Source organism: Rhizoctonia solani, chromosome 14 (assembly GCF_016906535.1).
Source record: "Rhizoctonia solani chromosome 14, complete sequence".
In the NCBI taxonomy this organism is placed as follows: domain Eukaryota; kingdom Fungi; phylum Basidiomycota; class Agaricomycetes; order Cantharellales; family Ceratobasidiaceae; genus Rhizoctonia; species Rhizoctonia solani.
In genome coordinates this window covers 702,514-726,306 of record NC_057383.1, presented here as the reverse complement: position 1 = coordinate 726,306, position 23,793 = coordinate 702,514, and the positions used below count along the sequence as shown (strand labels likewise).

Below are 23,793 nucleotides of genomic sequence, written 5' to 3'. Positions count from 1 at the left end.
ACCGGCATGTAGCCGGACCTTTACCAAAAGCTCAGTTGCATGTCGCGCAATCGAGGAGACACCAGAGGGTCGTTAGTTGCGTTGGCTCGTCCCGGGCGTCTCACCACCGGAGCACAGCATCAATATGGCTGGTTTCCGGGACAGCAAGCACACATCCAAAGGTCGCCGGTACTGGACCGGAAACCCTGGTGGGTGCAATTTGAACGGACCAGTGAGTTCTACAACGTATTCGGCGAGAAAGTAAAGATAAAACAACGCGTGGTGGACGACCAAGGTGTTCGATGTGGCACATGTCATGTTCAGCGGCTGTCACCAACCGCCATTCGTTGCCCGACCATCTCTCCCTCATATCTATCCAGCCTTTCCACCCTCGCCCTTTCCATGCGACTACCGCCGTTGGAGTATTATTCGCACTCGCGCCATGTCCATCCCCGGATATCGATGTTGGCTCTGGCCCCGTCGTCGGATCCGTATTCTACTGAAGATAGAAAGTTGAAGAGATTGAAAGACTGCGAGAGAGACTCGAGGCGGCTGACGCATACACTATATCCCACACGAAGCGCAGCCAAGTCCAGCGGCCCGCTCGACGACATGTCATTCGGAGACTAATATGCCGCCCTGTGTTTCGCCAATGTGCCCGACGACGCTCGGATCGGCAGGAGGCTGCTGGAAAACGTGCAGGTACTGATTGTGCTCGCATGGCGGATGGGTTCCAACGCTCGGTGGAGCGAAGACTGGGCGATCACCGGGATGATCATGCGTAAGTCGCTAGGCTGCGTGCTATTTTCGTGGACCTTGGCTTTGACAATCTCTGTTTGTCTTTTTTGGACAGGATATTGCATTCCTATTGGTCTGACAGCCTCGGCATCGTACGACGACCATATCACCGGAGGACCCGGGGCGCCCGGGATGGCTGACATCGGCTCGCCGATCATCCCAACCGAAATGTCACCTACGTCGTCGTCAAACGTGACGCCCAACATGGACCTGCCAACGCCGAACCCTGCAAACGATAACAGGCCTGGGCCGGATGCGTTTAGTGCTTCGGGGCTGACGTTTAACGGGGACGGGAGCATCAACTTTGGACTGGTGGATGAGGCTGGAGCGTACAATGCCGGGTTTGGCTTGGATCCGGCTTCAGCCTCAGGTTCGGTGGGCACTCATGCTATAATGAGGAGAGGACACTAGGATGACATGTGGTGTCTGGGGAATGATATTCATAATGTTTACCTTGCTGGCTACCAGTTCTTTTTGGAATACGATTCGGCTACGTACGGGTTTGGCTTGTGCTATGTGGTACAAGTATGAAGCATTTATTAGACACTTGAACCTGTTTCAGAGGCAGGTTCGTACTTGCAAAGTGACCCTTGATTTTTTTGAGGCCTTGACCGTGACTGAAAGGGCTCGCGATTGAGGGCCGATGTGAACTCTGTGGGGAAACAGGTGTTCCAGGTGTGTCAAGGGGGTTACCCCCTTAATACACCTGGATTACCTTTCACTATGACAATGCCGTGGTCAGAACTCTCTCGAACATAATGCCATGTGCCCTTGGTCTCTCCGATTCCCTACTATGCGTACTCTTCTCTCCTGTCCTCCTGCACAAACTATCTAGTACCCGAGTAACGCATGTGCTCCGAGAATAGGGTGCTTGGAACCAATGTAGTAAAAAGAAGATATGTAGTGCTCGGTAGAATACAGACCACACCTTCGCTTCAGTCTATTTAGAAATGGTTTAGCTAAAGAACTCCATCATTCGCTTCCTGAATAGTAAAGCGCATCTATACTCGAGTTATTTCAGTTATTTAGGATCTGGCTCAGTAGAACAGCATGCTAGTTTTAAATACTTTCAACGGTTTCACGGGGAAGCTACAACGCACATAAGATGCTACGGTATTAGAGCGCCCACGTACAAGTGATAACATTGATATTTTCTGAGCGTAACCTCCTTATTTCGAAAACACGGTGGACCCCAAAAGTGCAGATTTTCTGAACGTAAAAAATCGCGCGTTATATGCGGAGTGTTGGCAAAATCCGACCAGTTTTTCCATGAATCCGCATCCTCAACTCACCCCTGTGTGTTGTCAAGGTGCGGATCCTGCGATTTTAGGTGCGGATGTCTGGCAAAATCTGGATGTCATGCGGATTTTCCGTACTTTTGGGGTTCACCGTGCAATATGGATTATAAACTTACAAGATGGTCCCTCTTCTGAATTTCATACCCTAAAATAGCCTTGCACCGACATTAGGAAAATTATGCCACCACGTGTTTTGAGTAGCAAAGTGTACAAGAAGAAATAGACACAAATTACTGAGTTTTAATGCATGTGTTCATCCACACGGTACTTCGGTCCCAACTCCGATCGCGCCGCGACCTCCCGAGTATCACTCGTACATATGCGCTCGCAATTCGCACCAACGATTCCATGTAAACCAAGACCCACGCGGTACTCGCATGAATCCGTCAGGACGTAAATTAAGTCTGACAAACAACTGGATTGCATATAGCCTATTATCAAGCCGCCGGACGTGCGGCAAGTAGCCCGTCCCTCCTGAACTCGCCGCTCAGGAGCACAGGACGGATGATCAAAAATTGAACCACTACTTCGGTCTCCGAGGCCCCACTTGGATTTCTGCTCTAGTCGGAAGGGGAGAAAGAAGTGGAGACTCTTGGCCGGCCTGCAGGAGAGGGCCAATGAGAGATACTGTAATTATCATGGGTAACAGGGCCGGCGACTAGCCTAGGCCCGGTTAAACTGAGGACACTGATTGTAGATAGATACATGATGGTCTCCAGGATCATAACTGTTGGCTATGTCTGATGTATGAGTATGAGCGATCGATATATTGTGGCACGATCACCACCAACTTGACTATGCAGGGGTGTAAATTTTCACCGCTAACAAACGCTACTGGTTGGTGCCGTAGTTTTCTCGCTGCGTTTATATTAGTACCGATCTCAACGGAACAATATTGCATGGTAAATGTAACTGCCGGCATTCAAGGTACTATCAATCTACATCACTGCAGATGCGTTACTTGTGTATTTGTTAGCAACGAGTTAGTTGTTTAACTTTTATTAACGAGATGACCATAAGTTAATCATTGATGGGAGGTCCGTACGCAAACAACCGAGTTTTTGTACTCGTAAACCACACAAGTCAGTTGCCACCTCGAGTGTACTAAACAACGAAAAAGGTGGCCGTGTGCATATATTCGTCAAATGCCAAGCCATGATTGTGTGCAACCGCATATACAACGTTTGATACCCGTCGCTTGTCGATCCCCGTGACATCGAAAAGCAATACCCATGTGTAGACGGTTTCGGGGATCTCCTATTTGTATGCACTATTGACGGGCTATCCGGATTTATATAGTTATGGATGTTGCCGGTATGCTTTACCGATTTCCCCTTGTTGCCCAAGATTTTCGTGATCATCGGTCTCCCCTGTCTCGAGAGCGTGAGACTTTTGTGAGTAGAATTTGCTAACTCCAGTGTAATCGCGTAACATAGGAGTAGTGGACAAGCTTGTCAGTCAAACTTACAATCGGGGTAAACATCAAGACTCGAGGCTCGTGAAAAGTAGCATAAGCTCGCGTTCAAGTCGGGAAGAGCAAGATATCCGCTCTCGCTTATGCTTAACCTACCACGACGAGTAAGTTAACCAGCGTTGAACTTAAACTCGCCGCCTTCGTATATGGGTGCAGGTAGCTCGGAACGGTCTAGACACCCGGTGTAAATCCCCCAGGAACAGCAGAGTGCGGGATTTTCTACTTTGCGCCGAACTGAGATTCCGATGCACTGCTATACAAATATACTGCCTGTGCTGTATCCAATCATATCGAGTCAATACATACTCGCCTCAGAGTTGAGATGTAAATGGCGCCTTTCTCGCGCGGGTTCATAATATACATGGTGATTCACATGTTCTTAGCTCGTGGGTTCGGCTGGCAGGGGGCAGGGGGGAATATGTCGATGAGCTGGTCAACTTTGCGCTGTACTGCGATACCACGGCAGCTGGTCGCACATGGACGATGTAAAATAGACTCTCCTATCCCGTACATACCACGTCAGATCGATCGACCAGGATCGCAAGGCGATCGTATGCGGTGGCACGGATCTACCAACCCGTCTAGCGCCGACAAACGGAATGCGGCCCCGAGTATGTTCTGAGCCCGCGCCGGGACCCGATCAAAGTCAGGCGATTTTTTGGGCTTGGGCCGATCGTACGTACTGAACGTACGTGACTGTTATGCATGTGTGACCCGCGCGGGCGCGATGCTTTTTCGGAATTCCATTGTGTTGCTCGGATGGGTTGTGCTCGGCTTCGGCCAAAAGTTTGCACATGCTCGCTCGTACAGAATAGGATGTGTGCTACTGACAAGGTGTCTGCTCTAATCTTATTACAAGATAGCCCTGACAACCTGAGAAAAAAACAAAGTGTGTACACTACCGCCTCTAGGCACAGGAATATGTTTTATATACAGGGTTGCCGACACAGAGATACAAATGAGATTCGAAGAGGTTAGCTCACCTGTTCTTCTTGGTCTGTGCGTTCCCACGGCTTTTTCCTGATGGGGATCTTGGAGGGCTCAGGGGCCTGGGTCTAAATAGCCAACCGGCGGGTGAGCTGCGGCATGTGCGGTAGTGGAGAATTCGAACTTGCCTGGACCCCATCAGGGATCGTGTAGTTATGGGGAATTAGGTGCGTTTGTCCGGTCTCGATGAGGCGTGTGAGCTCTGCGAGACTTAGCTGGCGGTCCTCGTCGGGCGTTGAGGGTTGGGCAGTAGTTTGTGGTTGGGCCCGAGTGTATTCGTTGACGAGCTCGGGGGTGAGGTTTGTTCCGTGTTGTCTACGTAAACATGAGAGAGGGGGGCGTATTTGGGTAAATGGTATAGGCGGTACGCGGGGGGCTATAAAGTCACACACCTGTTGTAGTAGAAGAGTTTAGGACCCAAGAGCGACTGTTCGAGCTCCGGAGTAATGGGGCCCCCTCGTTGAAGCGACTCGACAATGGGTTGACCTAGCAGCAACTGAAGGCCTTCCTGGTCCAAGGGTCAATTGGATCACAGATGGGTTGGGGATAGAGATGCATACGAGAAAGGCACTGTCCTCGTGAAAGGGAAAGGCCAAGAAGTCTTTGAGGACGTGTTCGGTGTCCTGGGGAGATGTTGCCATGGAGCTTCGATGAGAAATAGAGTTTCAATTCAGGAGGGCTGCCGCGGGTATTGAGGCAAGGAATGGGAATGGGTGTGGGGAACCGGCGGCTGGGAGGGTCCGTGATCGGCCGAGTGGATTATGAATGCACAGCCACCGCAAGGACTGTGACAGTGGACTTGGTTGTGGTTGGTACACCGAGTGGATTGTGACCCTGTTTTTCGACCCGGCGGCTTCCTGATTACGATCAGGAATTGAGTGCGGAAATCCTCAAAGCCATCTGCACCTGATCTTGTCGTACCATTCCCTCACGATCACCGACACACTTATCTCCCGCTCCAGTCGGCCTCTTTATTTTTGCCTACTAGCTCCTGTTCTTCTCACTGCTACTTGGTATTGTACTTGACTCCTGGCCGCCCAGCGTCTGCCACTAGAGTCCCCCTCGTATTTGTAGCCGCTCTCGACCGGCCACACTACCCCCAGTTCTCTTCTCGTTCTATCATGCCCAAGGATACATCATCAAGTATAGCTCATCACGGGCACGGTCAGCAGCCCGTAATTCCTCTCAAGCGCAATCAGGTTCGTCTCGCATGCCAGCACCTCCCTCGTCGTCTGACCTTCGTTTAGGCTTGCCGCCAATGCCGCAAACGCAAAATGAAATGGTAGGCCACTTTCTTAGCTGGCAACCGAATACGAATTTACATTTTGATGTTTCTCCGAAGCGACGCCCAAAGGCCCTGCCGCGGCTGCGTCAGATCCCATGGAACGATCGTCGCAAATTTGGTCAAGGCTGGCCAGCCGTTCCCCCCTGTGCCTGAGTGTACCTACGACGGCGACTATGACGAGGACGGCGAAGTCCATTTGCCTCCCCAAGTCGCCCATATTGGCGCCCCCGGTAATGCTATTGCGCAACACTCGGATGGTCACCATCACGGTAAGTACAATTCCTTCGAGACTGGCCCCTCGTTGAACTGGAGAATAGATCATCATGACCGCTCAGGACATGGGTCACCCCATCATGAAGACGGAACACAGCATATTCGAGCTGGTGTTGCGGCGACGACAATATCGCCCAGGAATCAACACTCTCACCATACCCAGGCTTTCCACTCGTCCGGCCTCTCCACCTCGGTAGGCTCCTCAGGTCCTCATCGAAGCGATAGTGTTGGCGCTTCCGTCTCGCCCATTTCACCATTCTCAAGTGGCCCCATGCCCGGAATGGAACATTCACCTGAACTCGGACAAAACAGTGTACCGTTATTCGATACCATCCCGTCTGGGTACTCGACCGATTTGCCATCACCCGAAATACTGTTGCACCTGTACGTGATCGCCCCCTCTTACTTCTGACCACGCGAACTGAACACTCCGTTTTTGATGCTCCACAGAGTTCAGACATTCTTCCAGTGCCAGATCTTTGCAAACACTTTACTTCATCGTTCTTCTTTCCTATCTCGTCTTCAGCTCCCACCTTCGCATCCTCAATATCCGTCCAACGCACTTCTTCATGCGATATGTGCCGATGCGTCTCTCTATGGCGCCCAGGGTGGAACCACTGGTCCCAATGGAATTAGCGGATTCGGCGCAATGCATGCAGGGCTGTGCATGGCCAAGGCCTTGGAAGATGCCAGCATGGGAAAACGGTTGCTCGAGACTGTACAGGGTGTGTACCTCGTCGTGCGAAATGCTGATCAAGCGATCACTGATAGAACAACTCCCAGCGTTTATTGTCATGTCTTGGTGGCAGCATGCCAATGCCAGATGGTCCGAACTGTGGATTAGCACTGGGCTGACAATCCGTGAGTCTCGTTGCTCGAGTGTGCTATTTTCGGATATCTAAAGGATGTTTTAGGATATTGCATCCCCCTCGGGTTGAGTAAATCTATCACGTTTGACGATATGTTCAGTGGTGCTGTAGGGGGTGTTAGTGGACACTCGACGAATTGGAAAGTGGATACGATCATGCAGCCGACGACAGACTCGACCGAAGTCGAGTTGAGGAGAAGAGCCTTTTGGCATGCGTATAGTAAGTTGATGAGTTCTGACTGTGGGAACTTGGTCTAATACTGGATATCAGTGTTGGATCGCGTGCAAGGTGCCGCGACCGCATGGCCCATGGCCGTTGATGACTTGGATATCGGACAGGAGCTTCCTCTCACACAGAGCGCTTTCGATGCGGGGGTAAGCGTCCACCTTTAGTCCCCCCAACTATCATCCTCTGACCCGAATGTATAGGTGCTTCCTCCAGATGTACAACTACAACGGTTATCCAGTCCAGGCCTATTGACGACTCACGCCCTCAATGCCACCGACTCTTTTATTCTTTACGTTAAATCGGTCATGCTGTAAGTCCTTTTCCCAATTGATGATCGCCTCCCAATTCATATCTTTCTTGATATAGCATGTCCAGGGTATCCAACTTTAACGTACGGCTTCGGACTCGTCACGGCCACATGGCCGACTTGCCGCAAAGCCCGGCCTTTAAAACGCTCGAATCCCAGATTGCCTCGTTCAGGTTGAGTTTCCCAAAGAAGTTTCGTGATCCGTTTGCGAATGGCGTGGATCCGATATTGCTCATGGCACATACGATTCCTCTCATGTGAGTTTTTGAACATCTTTTTCTCCGAGACTTGCCTAATGGGATGGTTTTTTTTCTCCTTCAGGGCGACAATCATTTTGCAAGAACCTCATAGCAGTGCATCCCTCGACTGCGCACCTTCAATAAAATGTCTCGAAGCAACGCGGCTCGTCTTGGACGGCGTTTACCGATTATCAAGCACAAGCTTTGATTTCTCCCACTTGACCAACGTCTTTACGGTATGCCCTCGTTCGCTGATTTGGATCTCATCGCCGAGAGATATTGATGAGATGTGATCTTGTAGTTCTTCTGGACCGTTGGGTCTAAAGTTTTGATGAGGAAGTATGCAAAGGTTTTGGAGGCAGATGAACAAGCCGAAGCGGTGAGGTCTTTCTGAACATGGCGTGTGAACGACCAAGTGCTCATTGTTGAATTGCTTTAGACTTTGATAAGGAACGAAATTGAGGTTTTCAGGTACGAGTTTCCCTATTCAATCTAGCAAAAATCCCATATTCATGTGAATTCTGCGTCCAGGTTGGCGATGATCAGACAACGGCTCCCTCACTCGGTCCGTAACGCCCGCATCACGCTTGAGCTATGCGAAGAAGTCGAGAACCGACGGTCCAAGGTCGGGCACGGAAACCGGCTGCTTGCCTCGGGCGGCATATCGCCCCAAGAAACCATCGAGGACGTTTCACAGCCGAGCACGGGAGGGACCGATCTCTCGTTCGAGGGCTTGCCATTCGCGAGCGGTATTTCCTGGTCACTTCCCAACGGCCCGAACGACGGGTTTTCGGGGCTACCGAGTATGGATATGATGGCAGGAATAGCATCATCAGGGTTGGTATTCTTCCAATAGAGTGTTGTGTCGTTTGTGCACCAACCTGATACGCCCTCTCCCCTCTCTTTTCTCTAGTTGGTAGATGATCATTGTGATGATGATGATGATGCTTCCCGGAGTGGGAGCGTGAATCGGACTTGATTTCTGTTTTATTACGCTATGCTACGCTCGGCTCTGGGATTTAGATATCTTTGGGGATATATGTTTGTTTTTGTGTTTGTGGTTTTCTCTTTTCTTTTCTCTTTTCTCTTCGCGCTATGTTTGTTGTGTAACTATACCGTGTCTATGGGCTCTCTTGGTTGTTCCCTCCCCGCCTCAATCACTATGTTTCATGTTACCGTTTATTGCTTCAAGTAGCACTTGCTATAAGTCATGTGATCGCGTTGTATGGTCACGCGCGTATCTGTATGGTCCAAGGCAACCGCGTCGTGGGCTTCTGGACCGAACTACCACTGCGACCTTGTGACTTGACGTGTACCGTTAGAGATGGAACGAATGTAAGTGAGAAATAAGCAAATTTACCAAGTATACACTGAATACCCTTGAATTCCAGTCGCCAAAAGCTAGCAAACGCCACGCTCGCACAGCCCGTTCATGATTCTGCGCCTATCAATCTCGTGAGTTCTGACGAAGAATCCGATGGAGGATACGATAGAGACAATGATGGGTAGGTCGCATACATATTTTGGTTTATAGGTGGCTCGTGACACTGAGTTCGTGACAGACCAGAGATGCCCATCCCTCGAATCAGTTCTGTCCTAGGATCATCCTACAACCCCGGGAAGCTCCCAGGAGAAGGTGGAATCTCAATGCCAGAACCTCACCCTTATCGCCCATCCGGACCAGGCGCCCCGTTCAAACCACCAACAATGGTAGCCACAGCCTACGAAGGCGGAGTAACCGAAGATGCCGAAGGCGAGAAATTCAGTGTCGAGATCGGCGGGGAAGACTTCAAGTCTACGCCCGACGACGCGCAGCGAGCGTTGAAGGAACTCGTTGAAGGCGCTATAGGTGCAGGTCTCGACGGGCTCGATATGAAGGACGCCACGGTCAAGGGCTTCAGGGAAGGTATCACACTTATGCCTCATCAGGTCCAAGGACGGGCCTGGATGAGGGAACGTGAGACAGGGAAGAAGTGCGGAGGAATACTGGCCGACGACGTAAGTATTCAGTTGGGTTGAATTCAGTAACGGGGATTGAGCGGGCGCTATTGTATTTTTCGGCCCATACGTAGATGGGTCTAGGGAAGACGATTCAGACTTTGACCAGAGTGGTTGAAGGAAAACCGACGGAGGAGGACCGGGATAATGGATATACAGGGGGCACATTGATTATTTGCCCCGTTGGGCTTATTGCTCAGTGGGAGTCGGAAATCAAAAAAATGTGCTTGAAGGTTCGCACTATTTCTCACCACGGGCCATCTCGTACCAAAGGTTTGTCCTTTCTGATCAAGGCTGGGATATTCTCTCAACGCATATACTCTTGAAAGTTTCAAAGGTTCTTGAAAACGCCGATGTGGTTATTACGTCCTATCAAGTTGTGTCTTCTGAACACGCCGCGCACTTGGGAGGAGCAGCTTCGTCCGCAGCTCAGCCCAAGAAGAAAACCGCAAATGCCAAGGCCAAGAAACGGGTACGTCGGCAACCTGAGGTGTTATGTCTTTACATGCTGACGAACCGCGTAGATAGAGTCGGATGACTCCGGCTTGAGTTCCGATTCGGATGGCGGGGCTGCCTCCAAGAAGAAATCTGCCGGGTCGAATAAACCTAAGCCGGCTGCTTTGTTTGGAGTCAAATGGTGGCGTATTGTATTAGGTATGCGCATTAACAACTGTCCCAGTTACCAACCTAACTATTCCCAGACGAGGCTCAGAACATTAAGAATCGCACAACTAAGGCGGCTCTTGCATGCTGCGCACTTCGTGGACGTAACAAATGGTGTCTCACTGGCACCCCGATCCAGAACAGCGTAGAGGAATTATACTCGTTGTTCAAGTTCTTGGGAGTCCGACCCCTCAACGATTGGGATGAATTCCGTACAACGATTGCCCAACCAGTCAAACAGGGAAGGAGTACCCGAGCCATGAAACGTCTTCATGTGAGTCTGCTGATGATCCTGACAAACCCACTCTAATTGTCACCGCCTAATAGATCGTGCTCAAAGCTATTATGCTCCGACGGACAAAGGACATGACTATCAATGGTGCTCCACTCCTCAATCTTCCCGGTCGTAAAGTCGAAACATTAATGTGCGACTTCGACGAGGATGAACGCGCTTTCTATGAGGCACTGGAGCAGAAGACAGAATTAACCCTTAACAAATTCATCAAGGCTGGAACGGTGATGAAGAATTATACGAGCGTTCTTTTGCTTCTCTTGCGATTACGACAAGGTAACTTTAAAATGCCAGTAGTCGGATCGGTGGCTAATGGGTTCGAGTAGCGTGCGACCACCCATCGTTGGTTAGCAAGGACTTTCAAAAAGATATAGACGCGGTCGAGAGTAAACCCGCCAAGAAGGATGACGAAGAGGAAGACGAACTCGCAGACCTTTTCCAAAAAATGGGGGTTGATAAACGTGCTCTCACTTGCACCATTTGCCAAACTGAGTAAGGCTCCAAAATTATCCCATTGAGCCTAACTGATGGCCATTCTAGGTTACCCGCCGACGCTGACGATGAAAAGTATTGCGAGGAATGTGCAGCCAATTTAGTCGCACAATCTCGGCGTAAATCTGTAGCCGCCAAGTCGGGGTTACCTCCATCGAGCGCGAAGATTCGCAAGATGGTTGCATTGCTTGAAGAGATCGACGATCGCTCCAATGGCGAAGACAAGACCATTGTGTTTTCGCAGGTGAGGATTCTTAATTTCGTATTCAAAGGTTGTGCCTTACCATGATATCTTAGTTTACAACCATGCTAGATCTTCTTGAACCATTTTTGAAAGACGCAGACATTAGCTTTACTCGCTGTGAGTTTAGATGACTCACTACATCTGATCTCATATTAACTAACATGATGCTATAGTGGACGGTTCCATGCTACCCAAGGACCGAGAAGTGGCTCTTGACAAGATTCGTAATTCGTCTCGAACTAAAGTTATTCTCATCTCTTTCAAGGCCGGCAGCACTGGTACGCATATACCCTTGCACTGGATTAGCAAATACCTTAACATGGTCCACAGGCCTAAATTTGACCGCGTGCAACAATGTCATTCTGGTAGACTTGTGGTGGAACCCTGCCTTGGAGGATCAAGCATTTGACCGTGCTCATCGGTAGGTTGGGCAGTGCTACCAGCTTTCAGTTCCCTAACCAATAGGGTCACCAGTCTCGGACAGACGAAAGACGTGCACATTTACAAATTGACTATTGCACATACGGTTGAAGAGCGTATACTCAAGGTGCGCTAACAAGTACATTCATTTAATCAGTATTGATTATTGTCTTGTTAGTTACAAGATGCAAAGCGAGACTTGGCCAAGGCTGCGTTGAGTGGAGACAAGCTCAATAATAATAGGCTCCGCCTGGATGATATTATGAAATTGTTCAATAAACACTCGCATGAAGACTCCGATGACGAGTAATAATTTTGCAGCCCGCCCCACCCGTATGCATGTATTTCGGGATCTCCTCTTTTCGTATCTTTCTTGGCCTTTACCTAGAGTCTATCTACTACAGCTACTTGCCATACACAACCTTTGCTATAATAAATCCCAAATGTACTTCAATGCTAGGCTTTTGACGCAGGCTCTCATATTGAAATAAGTGAAGAGACCGAAGTTCCTCAGCCTTCAAGCTTCATATGAACTACAAAGCAAAAGAAACCATAGTTACCTATACAATCGATATATCTGATCCAAAGAAAAATAGCTGTATTCAGGAGTGCGAGGCACGACCGAACTCAGAATTATCCTCTTAGGGGGCAGAAGAATCTCTTCAACCGGGCCGATAAAAGTATTTGGCTACCCGCTTGTCAAATAGCTAGCACCATAACCCCAACCCAACTCTCAAAGATTCAATCACCAATACTTTGACTTAGTGATGTAAAAAATCATAAATGGCTATAAGTATATAAACGAAGTAGGCTTCTTATGTATGTGCTTGGCTAAGATGACATGTATACTCAGAGTCCTTATCTTCCTTTAAATGTTAATCACTAAGCTCAATCTGTCGATGCAAAGTGACATAAGTACATGACATGAGCCTTTGTTAGAGACTACCTACTGCGGCCTGCACTTTACTCCGCGCACTCTTGGCTGCTGCTCTTGGAGCGCGGGTGCTAGTCTGGCTTGCGCCCATAGTGAGTTTTGTCTGTCTTCCCTTGACAGCCGTGGCCTTTTTCGCTGGGGCCTTCTTAGTGGCACCACTATCCAGCAATTAATCAATACACATATCTATGGATATACCGTTTTCGCGTACCTCAGGATGCCTGCTCTCCCTCTGGGCTTCGGTGCTGGCTCTGGTTCTGGCTCGTCGTCGTCGTCATCGTCCGGCATATCAATTATTTCTGCCTCATCTTCATCACTATCGGGGACAAACTACCAGCATACACTCAGCTTGAAAGTCAACACATTATGGAAGAACCATACCAGTTGTTTCCCTCTCGTACCCTTTTTGTTGGAACCTTTGTTGCGGGTTTGGCAGTAGATTTGGAAGCAGCTTTTGAAGTGGACCCCTTGGTTGCTCGTGATGTGGTAGTTTTCTTGGGTGGTGGCAGTGGCTCTTCCTCAGAAAACGCTTCATCGTCGTCACCACCACCTACTCCAGAAAGCATCTCGTCATCAACCTCCATTGAATCAACAGAGTGCGTATCTTCGTCTTCCTTTGCACGAGTCTTTCCTTTCGCTTTTGGGACCTATGGCCAGTTAAAAATGCACGCTCTGATCAAAAAGAAAGTTATATACATTACCTTGCCGAGCTGAGTCTCCTGATATTCCTTCTCATGCTCTTCTTTTATTTCATAAAGCTAAAAGCTACTTAGTACAGTTACTTGGGCAAGAAACACCTCACTCACGGCGTCATCCAAATTCGCCTCGTGAATCTCTCGGGTGTTAAGTTTCTTTTCATAGGCTTTGAGCGATTTGCTAACGAACCTGGATACAAGGAGAATTAAAACCGACGAGTATATGTTGATAGATACTTAGACTTACTCTGATATACTTCTATTCTCATCCTTTTCAACGAACGTCTGGATAGCGTCTGACATTCCTAGCTCTCCTAACAGTTGGAGCTCCTGGGCAGCCAAGTATTCGCGAACAAGATTTTGCACTCGTACTTTTTGAAGCTTTTCGGCCACTGGGATGGTTGGGTCATCGATAGATAGCTCGGGTTCATCGGCTACGACTTTGCCTGAGATGAAACTAGTATCAGACATCATGGTTTCGAATCGCTTGCTGTGACGCACCCTTGGCCATTGCTTTTGCTCGGTGGAAGACCAAAACATCCCTGGGGTTGGCGACTCTACCGATGAACTCTTGACTGAATCGGACTGGGTTCGACATAACTGACACTCCGGTGGTTTCAACCTAAAATACGAATGAGTTTTTTTTCCTTGTATACTCCCAGTATCTAACCTTCAGGCGGACAAGGGGGAGCATCATTTCGCCCGCTTCTGCGGGAGAAATACCAGCGGCTTCGTTACGTTCATGCCATTCCTCCTGTGCTTGGTCGATCAAGGCATTGACCTAACGCAAACGTTGAATCACAACTCATCCAACAAACATAGACTTACCCTTTCTCGCAGGAATTTCATTACAGAGACCTGATTCGTGATGTCAATACCATCGGTTTCGGCTGCCTCGCTAAGATTGACATCGTCCAGTACGAAAGGCCGTACAGTTTGTAGAGGAATAGGCGTTAATTGGAAGGTATTGTGTTGTATTTCTAATAAGGCTACGTGTCTGGGAGTGGTATATCATAAGGATGATTATAGGTCAAACTTGGCCGACACTCACTTGGGGATAGCTTCTCCGTCAGCAAGAGAGGTAGCAACTGAAGAACCCGGTTGTGTGATAAAATACTCTTTCCCTGCTACAGGCTCGGGCACAATTCGGCAATCATGTTCATGTCCCCAGACAACGAGATTGATACTATCATCAAACATGCCCTCAGGAACCGCTTCAAGTGGTCCCCGCTTGACACTGAGTAGATATTTGCATAACATTTTACTAAATAATACAAGAAACACATACCGATTTTGATGAACTAAGAGAATATTGAACCAGTCATCCTTATCCTTCGGCATGAACATTTTGACACGGTTACTTCTCAATTCAAAATGCATCCTTTGATCTTTGACGTTCCCAACCCCATATAGTGATAGTTGCGTTGTTCCTTTCCTGAGTAAAACCGGCTTGATTTGGATTCCAGCGTTGGGGTCGTCTGATGCAGAGAGGTCCGATTTTCCGATATAGTTTATCAACCCCGCGACAGAAAGCATATCGAGGGCGCATAGTGCACCGTCGGGGCCAGCACCCTGCGGATCATCATGATTTCCGTGAATAGAGAATACAGGAATGCCGACGTTCAAGTTTGGGTCCTCGTAATTAATGGCAGGGAAGCTGTTCCATGAAACCTGGTGAGTTTGATGCCAGACCAACCTCCAGTAGGCGTTAACGTTCTTACTTGAACCCATCTGCTTTTCCTTCATCAGGATTACTGAGTAGTTCGATTTGAACGGGTTTATCGTTCAGGGTGTATTCTCGAAGTAGTGCCATGGTGCGATATAGGCTGTCTCGCGAAGGTCGGTTTTCATGAAAGAGATCTCCGGCTAATAAGATAAAGTCTACCTGCCGGTTCAAGTTTAAACGAGTGAATAATTTGATTGATGAAGGGACTTACGTCGTGTTTTCTCGCCAGCTCTAGAATCTCCTTGAAGGTGTTAATGGAGTCTTGTCCCCTTATGGGATCACGTTCGTTGTATCCAATATGATTATCAGTCGCGAGCATGATTTTGATTGTGTCATCGGGGACTAAAAACCATCAATTAAATACGATCAGTATTTCTGATTAAAAGGAGAATCTGAAAGCAAGGATAGCTGGCTCGTAGTTGGACCTTCGTAAAGCTTTCTTCCCAATGCCGAAACGAGACCGAGAACAGTAAGAACTTACGTTCGTCACTAATCGGAGGAAGGGCCACGTGTTCTTGTCTGAACATAATACTGGTTATTACAAACGTTAATGGAGCAAGCTATATTTAAACACACTGGCTTGTAGTCAACATCTTTGTTAGGTGGCTCGAAGGCCGAGAATGAAACGGGAGACGCGTTTGTCACGTGCCTATCAGGGTGCTTAGTCGCACTATGGTATCAACCAACCCTCAAGGTTGACCACGATTTGTTGATATTCGAAAATTATGTTAAAGAACTATATCGAGCAAAATCAAATCCACTAAGAGATCAACTCTGAGAACTTTAAGAGAGGCAAGAAACTTCAGAAAATGATACAAGGACAGTGAGACTCGAATAAGTAGACATGCGTACCATATGAACGGAAACAAAGCATAAAGCCCTAAGGACTATCGATGGCACAAAACTTACAGGCGCCATATATATCAAGTGGTTACCTATGGGGCCTCTAACCTCCAAGTGAGCATTTTGGCTCATAGTCCATTGCTCCCTATTGTCGCCCCTCAGACTTCAAGAGCGCAATATATGCACTCATGAAGTCCCTCTGAGATTTGGCCTCAAGAGTACCCAGGCTCTTGTAGGTGTGTTAGCCTTTTATTTCATCTCCCTATCAGCTAAAAACGCTCTCTAATGAGAGAGGATGCAGACTTCCTACTATTTAGCCCTTGGAATTGAATGATCAGAACCTTTTTGGGTCCAGGTCTGCGTCGATAAGGAAAGCTCTAGGCGCCTTCCAACATATACACCCTGGCACCCAAAATATTTCGGACTTCCCTGGAATGCTCCACCTTTTATATAACTCTTCATGTGAACTCGTATAGGCCCGAACCGGGCGACCCTCGTTGAGATCTCTAAGACCACGATTACATATGCACATATCACGAATCTGGGACAGCGAACACTGACCCGGCTCGTAAATTTTATCGTAGCTGAATAGTTTTAGCCGCCGAGAGCTAAAAAGGAAGCGCTCAAACACTCCAAAGAAAGTCTTAACCACAATTAATTCATATCGTAGGCATTTCAGTCGTCCAGAATGACAAGCTATTTTCACTCGTTGAATCATAGAGAGATTTACACTTTTCTTTATGATGTTCTAAACTATGCAACCTCATGAAATGAAGGACCCTTCGATATAGCTTTGACTTTTGTACAGCTTAGATTGAACTGCGCCGCGGAGGTATTCAAAAGAAAGGAAGTAAATTATTGGCCTGGACGTTAGACCGGGGTTTAAACTTCCTTACAGAACTGAAATGAACAACGGCAATTTGAAACTGACCTGAAGGAAACATCCTCATCTCAGCATTTATATCGATCTGCATCTGGAGCCTCGAAGGTCTTGTCTACTGTAAGACGCGCTGCGGTAATCGTAGCCATGTAATTACCCCGAATCGAGGAAATGAGGCCGTATCGTCTAATTTTAACCTCTTCCGTTTTCACGTCGATTGTAATAATCACAGAATCAAATATTTTTTTACCGCTCGGGAACGCGAATACGATCCCATAAGTATAACCAGAGTTAGACTTGACCTTCCCCGAACATACGTTGCTGTATGACGAGCTTTCGAAAACGGAGTCGAATTTCGTTTTTAGCAGATCTTTTTTAACCCCAACGGCAACCACATTGACAATATAATGGGCGACCTGATCGAGCACATTCGTATCTCTGGAATTCTGTTGGTGAAAAGTGGTACTGTCATGGACACCGAAAGCAATTTTGGCATCTGGTAGATGGTTAATCGCATCCTTGAATGAGTCCCAACAAAAGCCCGGAGGCTTTCCTGACATGTTAAGGAAGTATCCAGCAAACTTGGTCACTTGAAGGGTGTTTTCTTCAAGCTCGGCTGGGATCTGGTGGCCTTCAAAAAATGATAAAGCTACCAGTAAATCAGCAATGAGAACATTAGTTTACACAATCAAAGCAACTTACATCGGCTCCTGCGGAACGTGAGCGAAATGAAAGATAATGACATCGAAGCAAGTACTCACTGCATAATAGATATAAAACCAATGGGGGACTGCGGCGAGCTTGGGATCTATGGAAGTATGAGCTGTGGTATGTCGTGAAAGGCTTGGACTTAGGGGGAGATGGACCTAGGTTCAAATAGGAGTACGAGTAAGACCGTGGATCGGTCAAGGTTGGAGGTGCGGTTGCCATGTCCCGTTAGATCTATGTCTACGAATGTAAGCTTGTACATACTGAACCATCTGAGTTGAACTGAACACAACTCGAGGTGGACTCGTTGCTCGATCCTGTGCTCTCATGACATTGACAATACATTGGAAAGGGCACATCGCATCCCTCGAAGCTTGGCAACAAGCCAATCCGGCTCATTCGACCGTGGGTTGTGTCACTTTTCGGTGGGCTTGTCATATTACCAGCGGAATATGCCAAGCACGCAGCCTTTCCATAAAATAGACCACGTGCCTAGCGCTAGCACGCCTTCTACTGAGTGTATTGATAGTAATAGTTTGTTTGAGCTCCTGAGGAAGAAAGCTTCCGGCCTAATCTACATTAGAAGATGGGCGCTGATTAATCATAAAAACAGAAACAGCGAGATGCTCCTATCCAAGCTACAACTATATGTCTGTACAGCAAGAACACAAACTACGTAAAGAAGTGTTGTTGGCTAATAGTCCTGCGGTAAATCCTCCAACGCGGCGCATTGCCAAGGTTATATGCGCGAAATGTATCGATACACTTGAATTTTACTGTCAGGTTCAATCGGCATGGGTGATGTTGTAAGCGCTGTGCTGATAGCCTTTATCTATTCCATGCATGTGGCCATGTCGTGTTTACAACGAGGCTACCTTGCGCTGTTCATCCATTAGCATGCTCACTCCAGGGTGGCGCTGGGAGTGATGAGATAAAGCTATGTTGGGTATATAGTCATATGACATTGGAGGCTGTTGGACACACTGGTCCCCCTTCTACAATGGGTAGCTCGGGTCCAATACATTCAAACATAAAATATTGTAGTTTGTCTCATACCTCTAGCCTCAGAACGCTGGTGCAGACTAGCGCCGATGAGCATGCTAATGGATGAACAGCGCAAGGTAGCCTCGTTGTAAACACGACATGGCCACATGCATGGAATAGATAAAGGCTATCAGCACAGCGCTTACAACATCACCCATGCCGATTGAACCTGACAGTAAAATTCAAGTGTATCGATACATTTCGCGCATATAACCTTGGCAATGCGCCGCGTTGGAGGATTTACCGCAGGACTATTAGCCAACAACACTTCTTTACGTAGTTTGTGTTCTTGCTGTACAGACATATAGTTGTAGCTTGGATAGGAGCATCTCGCTGTTTCTGTTTTTATGATTAATCAGCGCCCATCTTCTAATGTAGATTAGGCCGGAAGCTTTCTTCCTCAGGAGCTCAAACAAACTATTACTATCAATACACTCAGTAGAAGGCGTGCTAGCGCTAGGCACGTGGTCTATTTTATGGAAAGGCTGCGTGCTTGGCATATTCCGCTGGTAATATGACAAGCCCACCGAAAAGTGACACAACCCACGGTCGAATGAGCCGGATTGGCTTGTTGCCAAGCTTCGAGGGATGCGATGTGCCCTTTCCAATGTATTGTCAATGTCATGAGAGCACAGGATCGAGCAACGAGTCCACCTCGAGTTGTGTTCAGTTCAACTCAGATGGTTCAGTATGTACAAGCTTACATTCGTAGACATAGATCTAACGGGACATGGCAACCGCACCTCCAACCTTGACCGATCCACGGTCTTACTCGTACTCCTATTTGAACCTAGGTCCATCTCCCCCTAAGTCCAAGCCTTTCACGACATACCACAGCTCATACTTCCATAGATCCCAAGCTCGCCGCAGTCCCCCATTGGTTTTATATCTATTATGCAGTGAGTACTTGCTTCGATGTCATTATCTTTCATTTCGCTCACGTTCCGCAGGAGCCGATGTGAGTTACTCCGACTGTGTCAATTACCTATTTCGCTCTAATTACTATGATATAGATTCAACCTCGCGGTTTTTTAACTCCATTGCGACTCCTGTTTCTCTTAATGATCCATGTAAAAACTTAAAGAGATTCGCCAAGTCTCACATCGTACTTTCTCACGGGAGTCCTCGTTTTTTCGACTGGACGGCGTTCAAAGAGTCAATAGATCGTCTTCCGGGAACTGCCATCGTCGTCAATACGTTTGATACCACGACTATTCATCAAAATTACTTAACGGAGTCAACGACTGACGATAAGGTTACTCAACACGTCAAGACCGTCTTGGGAGGCCCTATCGACAAACGGACACTGCGACATGACCTTGATCTGCTCATCTCGCACTCTAAAAATAGCGCCCCAAACGGAGCTACGGCTCTTACCCACGAACTGCCCGCCTTTACCTGCGTCTCTACAGGGATAATTGTTGTTGAACCAAGTACTGATACAAGGTTCAATGCACTGATCATGACTATAGATTCCAGACCAGAGCATGCAGGTGCGCCTAAGAATCTCTGGAGGAATCGACAGGGGTTCACAACTTCCGGGAGCTGGAATCTTGTGGAGGATATCACCGAGATGCGTCTCAGCGTCGAGTTGTCCTTCTATGCATCAAAATCAATACTAAGATCAGATAGCTATTTGCCGCCCCCAGACTATGCGTCATTAGGACTAGACCACCACGCAATTAAACGGAGGAATAATACATCACCGGAGGAGGAGCTTGCAACAAGAGAAGCGCACTTCATGCCAGCACTGGTGAATCATATACATCATGACGGCGCATCAAGTTTCTCAAATGCGACGAATATTCCCGTGAGCACGAAAGCTCTGCCTCCAGCCCCCAGAGGTGTATCAGCATCAGTACCACCGAGAGTAGCGCCTTCAGTAGTGGCAATGGGTACCCCCGAAGCAAAAATGAGGACTCCAGTACCAGCACACCCATCAAAGTCTTCTAAGCATGAAACCGTGGTAAGCAGACAGGCGTCCTCAGTAGCCGTACCTAGCACTTCGGCTTCATCTACCGCCAAATGGGAGGTGGTTCGGGCTCCTCCTGCCGCGCCCTCAAATATACCTTCAATGATGCAAATCGCATCTACAGTGCCAGCGTCAGCGTGGGTAGCGCCCCCAGAGGTAACAATGGGGGCACCCGAAGCAAAAAGGATGGCCATGACACCAATACGTTCCCCGACGACACCCGGGTATGAAACTGTGGCGACCAAACATACATTCACAGCCGCGCCTAATACTCCGGCCTCGTCTACAGCTCCGTCGGAGGTAGCCCGCGCTCCATCCGCTGCAACCTCAAATACGCCTTCAATGATGCAAACCACGTTGACTGCGCTGAAACCGGTCCTAACGGCAGTACGCTTTGTGACTTCTACCGGGCGAACTGAACCCATGGGGCAGAGAAATCAATCAAGGGATAGCGTGACTGGACAAAAGGTAGCAAAAACTCAAGTCCTGAAAGGGGTAAGATATTGTCGTAATGCAGCTTTGAAAGGATAGATTCTCACTCCTCGCGGATGGCGTAGATGACCTGATGGGCCAGAACCTCGCCTATCAAAGAAACTAAGGGGGCTCTTTTCTTTGAGTTTGAATTGTTTAACGGTGCTAAAAGGAGCGAGGTAGCAAAGTTTCGAGTTATGAATCGAATGGGCATATTGTACCCCTATATATGCTGTACTTCCGATGATATCAGTCTCATAAGTAAATAAAGCGATTATACCGTTGGTTAAATATTAAACAGTATGAAGACGGCTCCGCATCTAACAATGTGGAAACGCGAGGGATTTCCGCTGGGCAGCTGAAGGCAGTTTCGGGTTTGCATCCATCTGAGGTCCTTCAGGACACCTGCTCCCTCTGCCTAAAATTTACATTAGTCTCTGTCCATATTCTGTGCTTGATATCTATATGCTCAATATTTGAGGTGATCTACTGTTCATAGCATTACTTAGCTGGGCAATTTTAGTTAATGGACAAGACGAGCCCATAGGATAATTGGAAATACCAAAGAACACGCCATGCTGACAAATAATAACCTTGCACAGAGTCATGCCCTGATCGCGTTACAAACCCCCATACCCTCTCCACATCATGTCCGACGTTATCCTAGTCACCGGTGGATCTGGCCTTGTCGGCGCAGCTATCAAATATATTATCGAGACCGAGCCAGAGGGCAGCCGGTTTGGCAAGCGACCTGGTGAAAAATGGGTATTCGCGAGCTCATCCGAGGGCGATTTAAGGCATGTCAAGTGTAGAAACGAGAAAGTTCGCGTTTATTCTAATTTACCGCGCACAGAGACCCCGCCGCGACCAGCGCCCTTTTCGACAAGTACAAACCCACGCATGTTATCCACCTCGCTGCCCTCGTCGGAGGTCTTTTCAAGAATATGAAGTACAAACTCACTTTCTTGCGTGATAACGTCCGAATCAACGACAATGTCCTCGAAACGTCTCATCAAATAAAGGTCAAAAAACTCATTTCTTGTCTTTCTACGTGTGTGTTCCCCGACAAGGTCGAATACCCGCTGGACGAGAATAAGATCCACCTTGGGCCGCCGCATGATAGCAATTTTGGTTACGCGCATGCTAAGCGCATGGTAGATGTTCAAAACCAGTATGCTTCTTTTTTTAATCTCGTCATCTACTCGGACTAATGGATGATCGTTATTTAGCGCGTACAATGAGGAGTTTGGCGACAACTTCACCTCGGCGATCCCCACCAACGTGTTTGGCCCCCATGACAACTTGTACGTGGATCCTATTTTACATTTATTGGCTTTGATTGAACATTTTCTGTCCCAAGCGATTTGGAAGATTCGCATGTCATTCCTGGGCTGATCCATAAATGCTACCTAGCAAAGAGTAAGATAGCAAATCGTATATGCGTACGGAGATAACTCACCGACTATTCAGGGAACGGAACACCATTCGTTGTGTCTGGGACTGGAAAGCCCCTTCGCCAGTTTATCTACTCTCGCGACCTGGCGAAGCTTTTCATTTGGATGCTTCGCGACTATGAGAGCGTAGAACCTTTAATTCTGAGCGGTACGTCCATAAGCGAATGGTCTTGCGTTGGACAGGCTGGTCTTAATTCATCTCCTAGTTGGCGAGGACGAGGAAGTGAGCATCAGATCTGTCGCTGATGCAATTGTCAAGGCAGTCGGCTTCGAGGGCGAGTACAAGGTATGTTATTCAGCCTATTTGCTCGGCATAACCAGATCAATTGACTTGTGATAGTTTGATACCTCTCGGGCTGATGGTCAATTCCGCAAACCTGCTTCTAACAAGAAACTACTTGAGCTAACTGGGGGCTTTGAATTTACGCCATTTGACAAGGGTACGGGTGTTCAGCTCTCATTAGTATTTATAATCATACTAAACTAACGTGTACAGCGCTCGATGAGACGGTAAAGTGGTTCTTGGAAAACTATGACTCGGGAGCACGCACTGGAAAAGTTCCAAAGGCATAGATGTTACTAGTTCAATTATTTGACAGAATCTCGGTTAGTGTTAGATAACTGGCATAAATCAGCCGACTAGCCATGCATGATGCATCTTCCGGTATCGAAAATATACAACATTGATTTGAACTGTGTATGCACTGCTCCTTTTGTTCGTATTGAGAACCAAAGTATGATGGTGCCCGAGTTTCTGATAACATTATGAGCGAAAACAGATAATCAACTTTGTATCGAACTGAACGCAGCCGTATGTTTCGCTCGAAATGCATTTAATGTTGAAGAGTCGAAATTTCAGAAGAGCTCTCAAGGTAGCAATCTTCATAGGTCCTTTCATACTTCCCTGCCGTCAGTCCTGGACCAGTTTTCCGAGCCAAGAGTGTCAGGCTGTATGTGCTCGATCTCGATAATCACTGAAAGAGTCTTGAAAAGATCCAAGAACGACTCGCCAGTATCGTGTATAAAGTGCTACTGAAACAACATCTGTTGGACCCCCCTCAAAGACAGACTGAAATCCAGCAAATTCAGAAAAAGCCGTATGCAGTCCCAAGGCCGTATCGTCGACTTCCGGTTCAAGTTGTACCAAGGTACCGAGATTAACAATCAAATCAAATCAGAGGACTACGAATTCTCATCAGAAAGATAAGGACTGCACAATC

At 47.8% G+C, this 23,793-nt stretch overlaps 8 protein-coding genes across 8 annotated transcripts; 5 read left to right on the top strand and 3 right to left on the bottom strand.

Moving 5' to 3' along the window:
* Positions 1 to 124: 124 nt before the first annotated feature.
* RhiXN_10855 (uncharacterized protein) lies at positions 125 to 1,188 on the top strand (the record flags this gene model as incomplete). The annotated part of the gene is made up of 5 exons (XM_043330670.1): positions 125 to 188; positions 304 to 443; positions 489 to 620; positions 682 to 760; positions 833 to 1,188. The coding sequence occupies 5 exons, from the start codon at positions 125 to 127 to the stop codon at positions 1,186 to 1,188; spliced, it is 771 nt and encodes a 256-aa protein (XP_043186015.1).
* Positions 1,189 to 4,604: 3,416 nt separating this feature from the next.
* On the bottom strand, positions 4,605 to 5,177 carry RhiXN_10854 (uncharacterized protein; the record flags this gene model as incomplete). The annotated part of the gene is made up of 3 exons (XM_043330669.1): positions 4,605 to 4,851; positions 4,929 to 5,044; positions 5,097 to 5,177. 3 exons carry the CDS (start codon positions 5,175 to 5,177, stop codon positions 4,605 to 4,607), a joined length of 444 nt encoding a protein of 147 aa, XP_043186014.1.
* A 480-nt stretch (positions 5,178 to 5,657) lies between these two features.
* Positions 5,658 to 8,593, top strand: RhiXN_10853 (Fungal specific transcription factor domain; the record flags this gene model as incomplete). Its single annotated transcript, XM_043330668.1, has 14 exons — positions 5,658 to 5,735; positions 5,784 to 5,818; positions 5,879 to 6,090; positions 6,139 to 6,478; positions 6,545 to 6,819; positions 6,878 to 6,955; positions 7,009 to 7,182; positions 7,234 to 7,337; positions 7,392 to 7,501; positions 7,558 to 7,755; positions 7,820 to 7,973; positions 8,039 to 8,116; positions 8,177 to 8,208; positions 8,269 to 8,593. 14 exons carry the CDS (start codon positions 5,658 to 5,660, stop codon positions 8,591 to 8,593), a joined length of 2,193 nt encoding a protein of 730 aa, XP_043186013.1.
* Positions 8,594 to 9,061: 468 nt separating this feature from the next.
* RhiXN_10852 (ATP-dependent DNA helicase) lies at positions 9,062 to 12,156 on the top strand (the record flags this gene model as incomplete). Its single annotated transcript, XM_043330667.1, has 15 exons — positions 9,062 to 9,072; positions 9,129 to 9,242; positions 9,300 to 9,735; positions 9,810 to 10,008; positions 10,065 to 10,207; positions 10,260 to 10,389; positions 10,437 to 10,672; positions 10,726 to 10,966; positions 11,017 to 11,182; positions 11,231 to 11,426; positions 11,480 to 11,543; positions 11,600 to 11,704; positions 11,757 to 11,847; positions 11,901 to 11,973; positions 12,025 to 12,156. 15 exons carry the CDS (start codon positions 9,062 to 9,064, stop codon positions 12,154 to 12,156), a joined length of 2,337 nt encoding a protein of 778 aa, XP_043186012.1.
* A 565-nt stretch (positions 12,157 to 12,721) lies between these two features.
* Positions 12,722 to 15,728, bottom strand: RhiXN_10851 (double-strand break repair protein MRE11; the record flags this gene model as incomplete). Its single annotated transcript, XM_043330666.1, has 15 exons — positions 12,722 to 12,739; positions 12,797 to 12,938; positions 12,992 to 13,110; positions 13,182 to 13,427; positions 13,482 to 13,538; positions 13,587 to 13,665; positions 13,723 to 13,921; positions 13,977 to 14,097; positions 14,146 to 14,256; positions 14,304 to 14,472; positions 14,527 to 14,712; positions 14,764 to 15,132; positions 15,197 to 15,360; positions 15,413 to 15,543; positions 15,683 to 15,728. 15 exons carry the CDS (start codon positions 15,726 to 15,728, stop codon positions 12,722 to 12,724), a joined length of 2,157 nt encoding a protein of 718 aa, XP_043186011.1.
* Positions 15,729 to 16,995: 1,267 nt separating this feature from the next.
* Positions 16,996 to 17,854, bottom strand: RhiXN_10850 (uncharacterized protein; the record flags this gene model as incomplete). The annotated part of the gene is made up of 3 exons (XM_043330665.1): positions 16,996 to 17,547; positions 17,627 to 17,634; positions 17,686 to 17,854. 3 exons carry the CDS (start codon positions 17,852 to 17,854, stop codon positions 16,996 to 16,998), a joined length of 729 nt encoding a protein of 242 aa, XP_043186010.1.
* Positions 17,855 to 19,570: 1,716 nt separating this feature from the next.
* Positions 19,571 to 21,246, top strand: RhiXN_10849 (uncharacterized protein; the record flags this gene model as incomplete). The annotated part of the gene is made up of 4 exons (XM_043330664.1): positions 19,571 to 19,575; positions 19,627 to 19,634; positions 19,690 to 21,143; positions 21,175 to 21,246. The coding sequence occupies 4 exons, from the start codon at positions 19,571 to 19,573 to the stop codon at positions 21,244 to 21,246; spliced, it is 1,539 nt and encodes a 512-aa protein (XP_043186009.1).
* Positions 21,247 to 21,767: 521 nt separating this feature from the next.
* Positions 21,768 to 23,146, top strand: RhiXN_10848 (GDP-L-fucose synthase; the record flags this gene model as incomplete). Its single annotated transcript, XM_043330663.1, has 8 exons — positions 21,768 to 21,927; positions 21,975 to 22,290; positions 22,349 to 22,423; positions 22,480 to 22,538; positions 22,590 to 22,721; positions 22,780 to 22,859; positions 22,914 to 23,013; positions 23,070 to 23,146. The coding sequence occupies 8 exons, from the start codon at positions 21,768 to 21,770 to the stop codon at positions 23,144 to 23,146; spliced, it is 999 nt and encodes a 332-aa protein (XP_043186008.1).
* Positions 23,147 to 23,793: the final 647 nt, after the last annotated feature.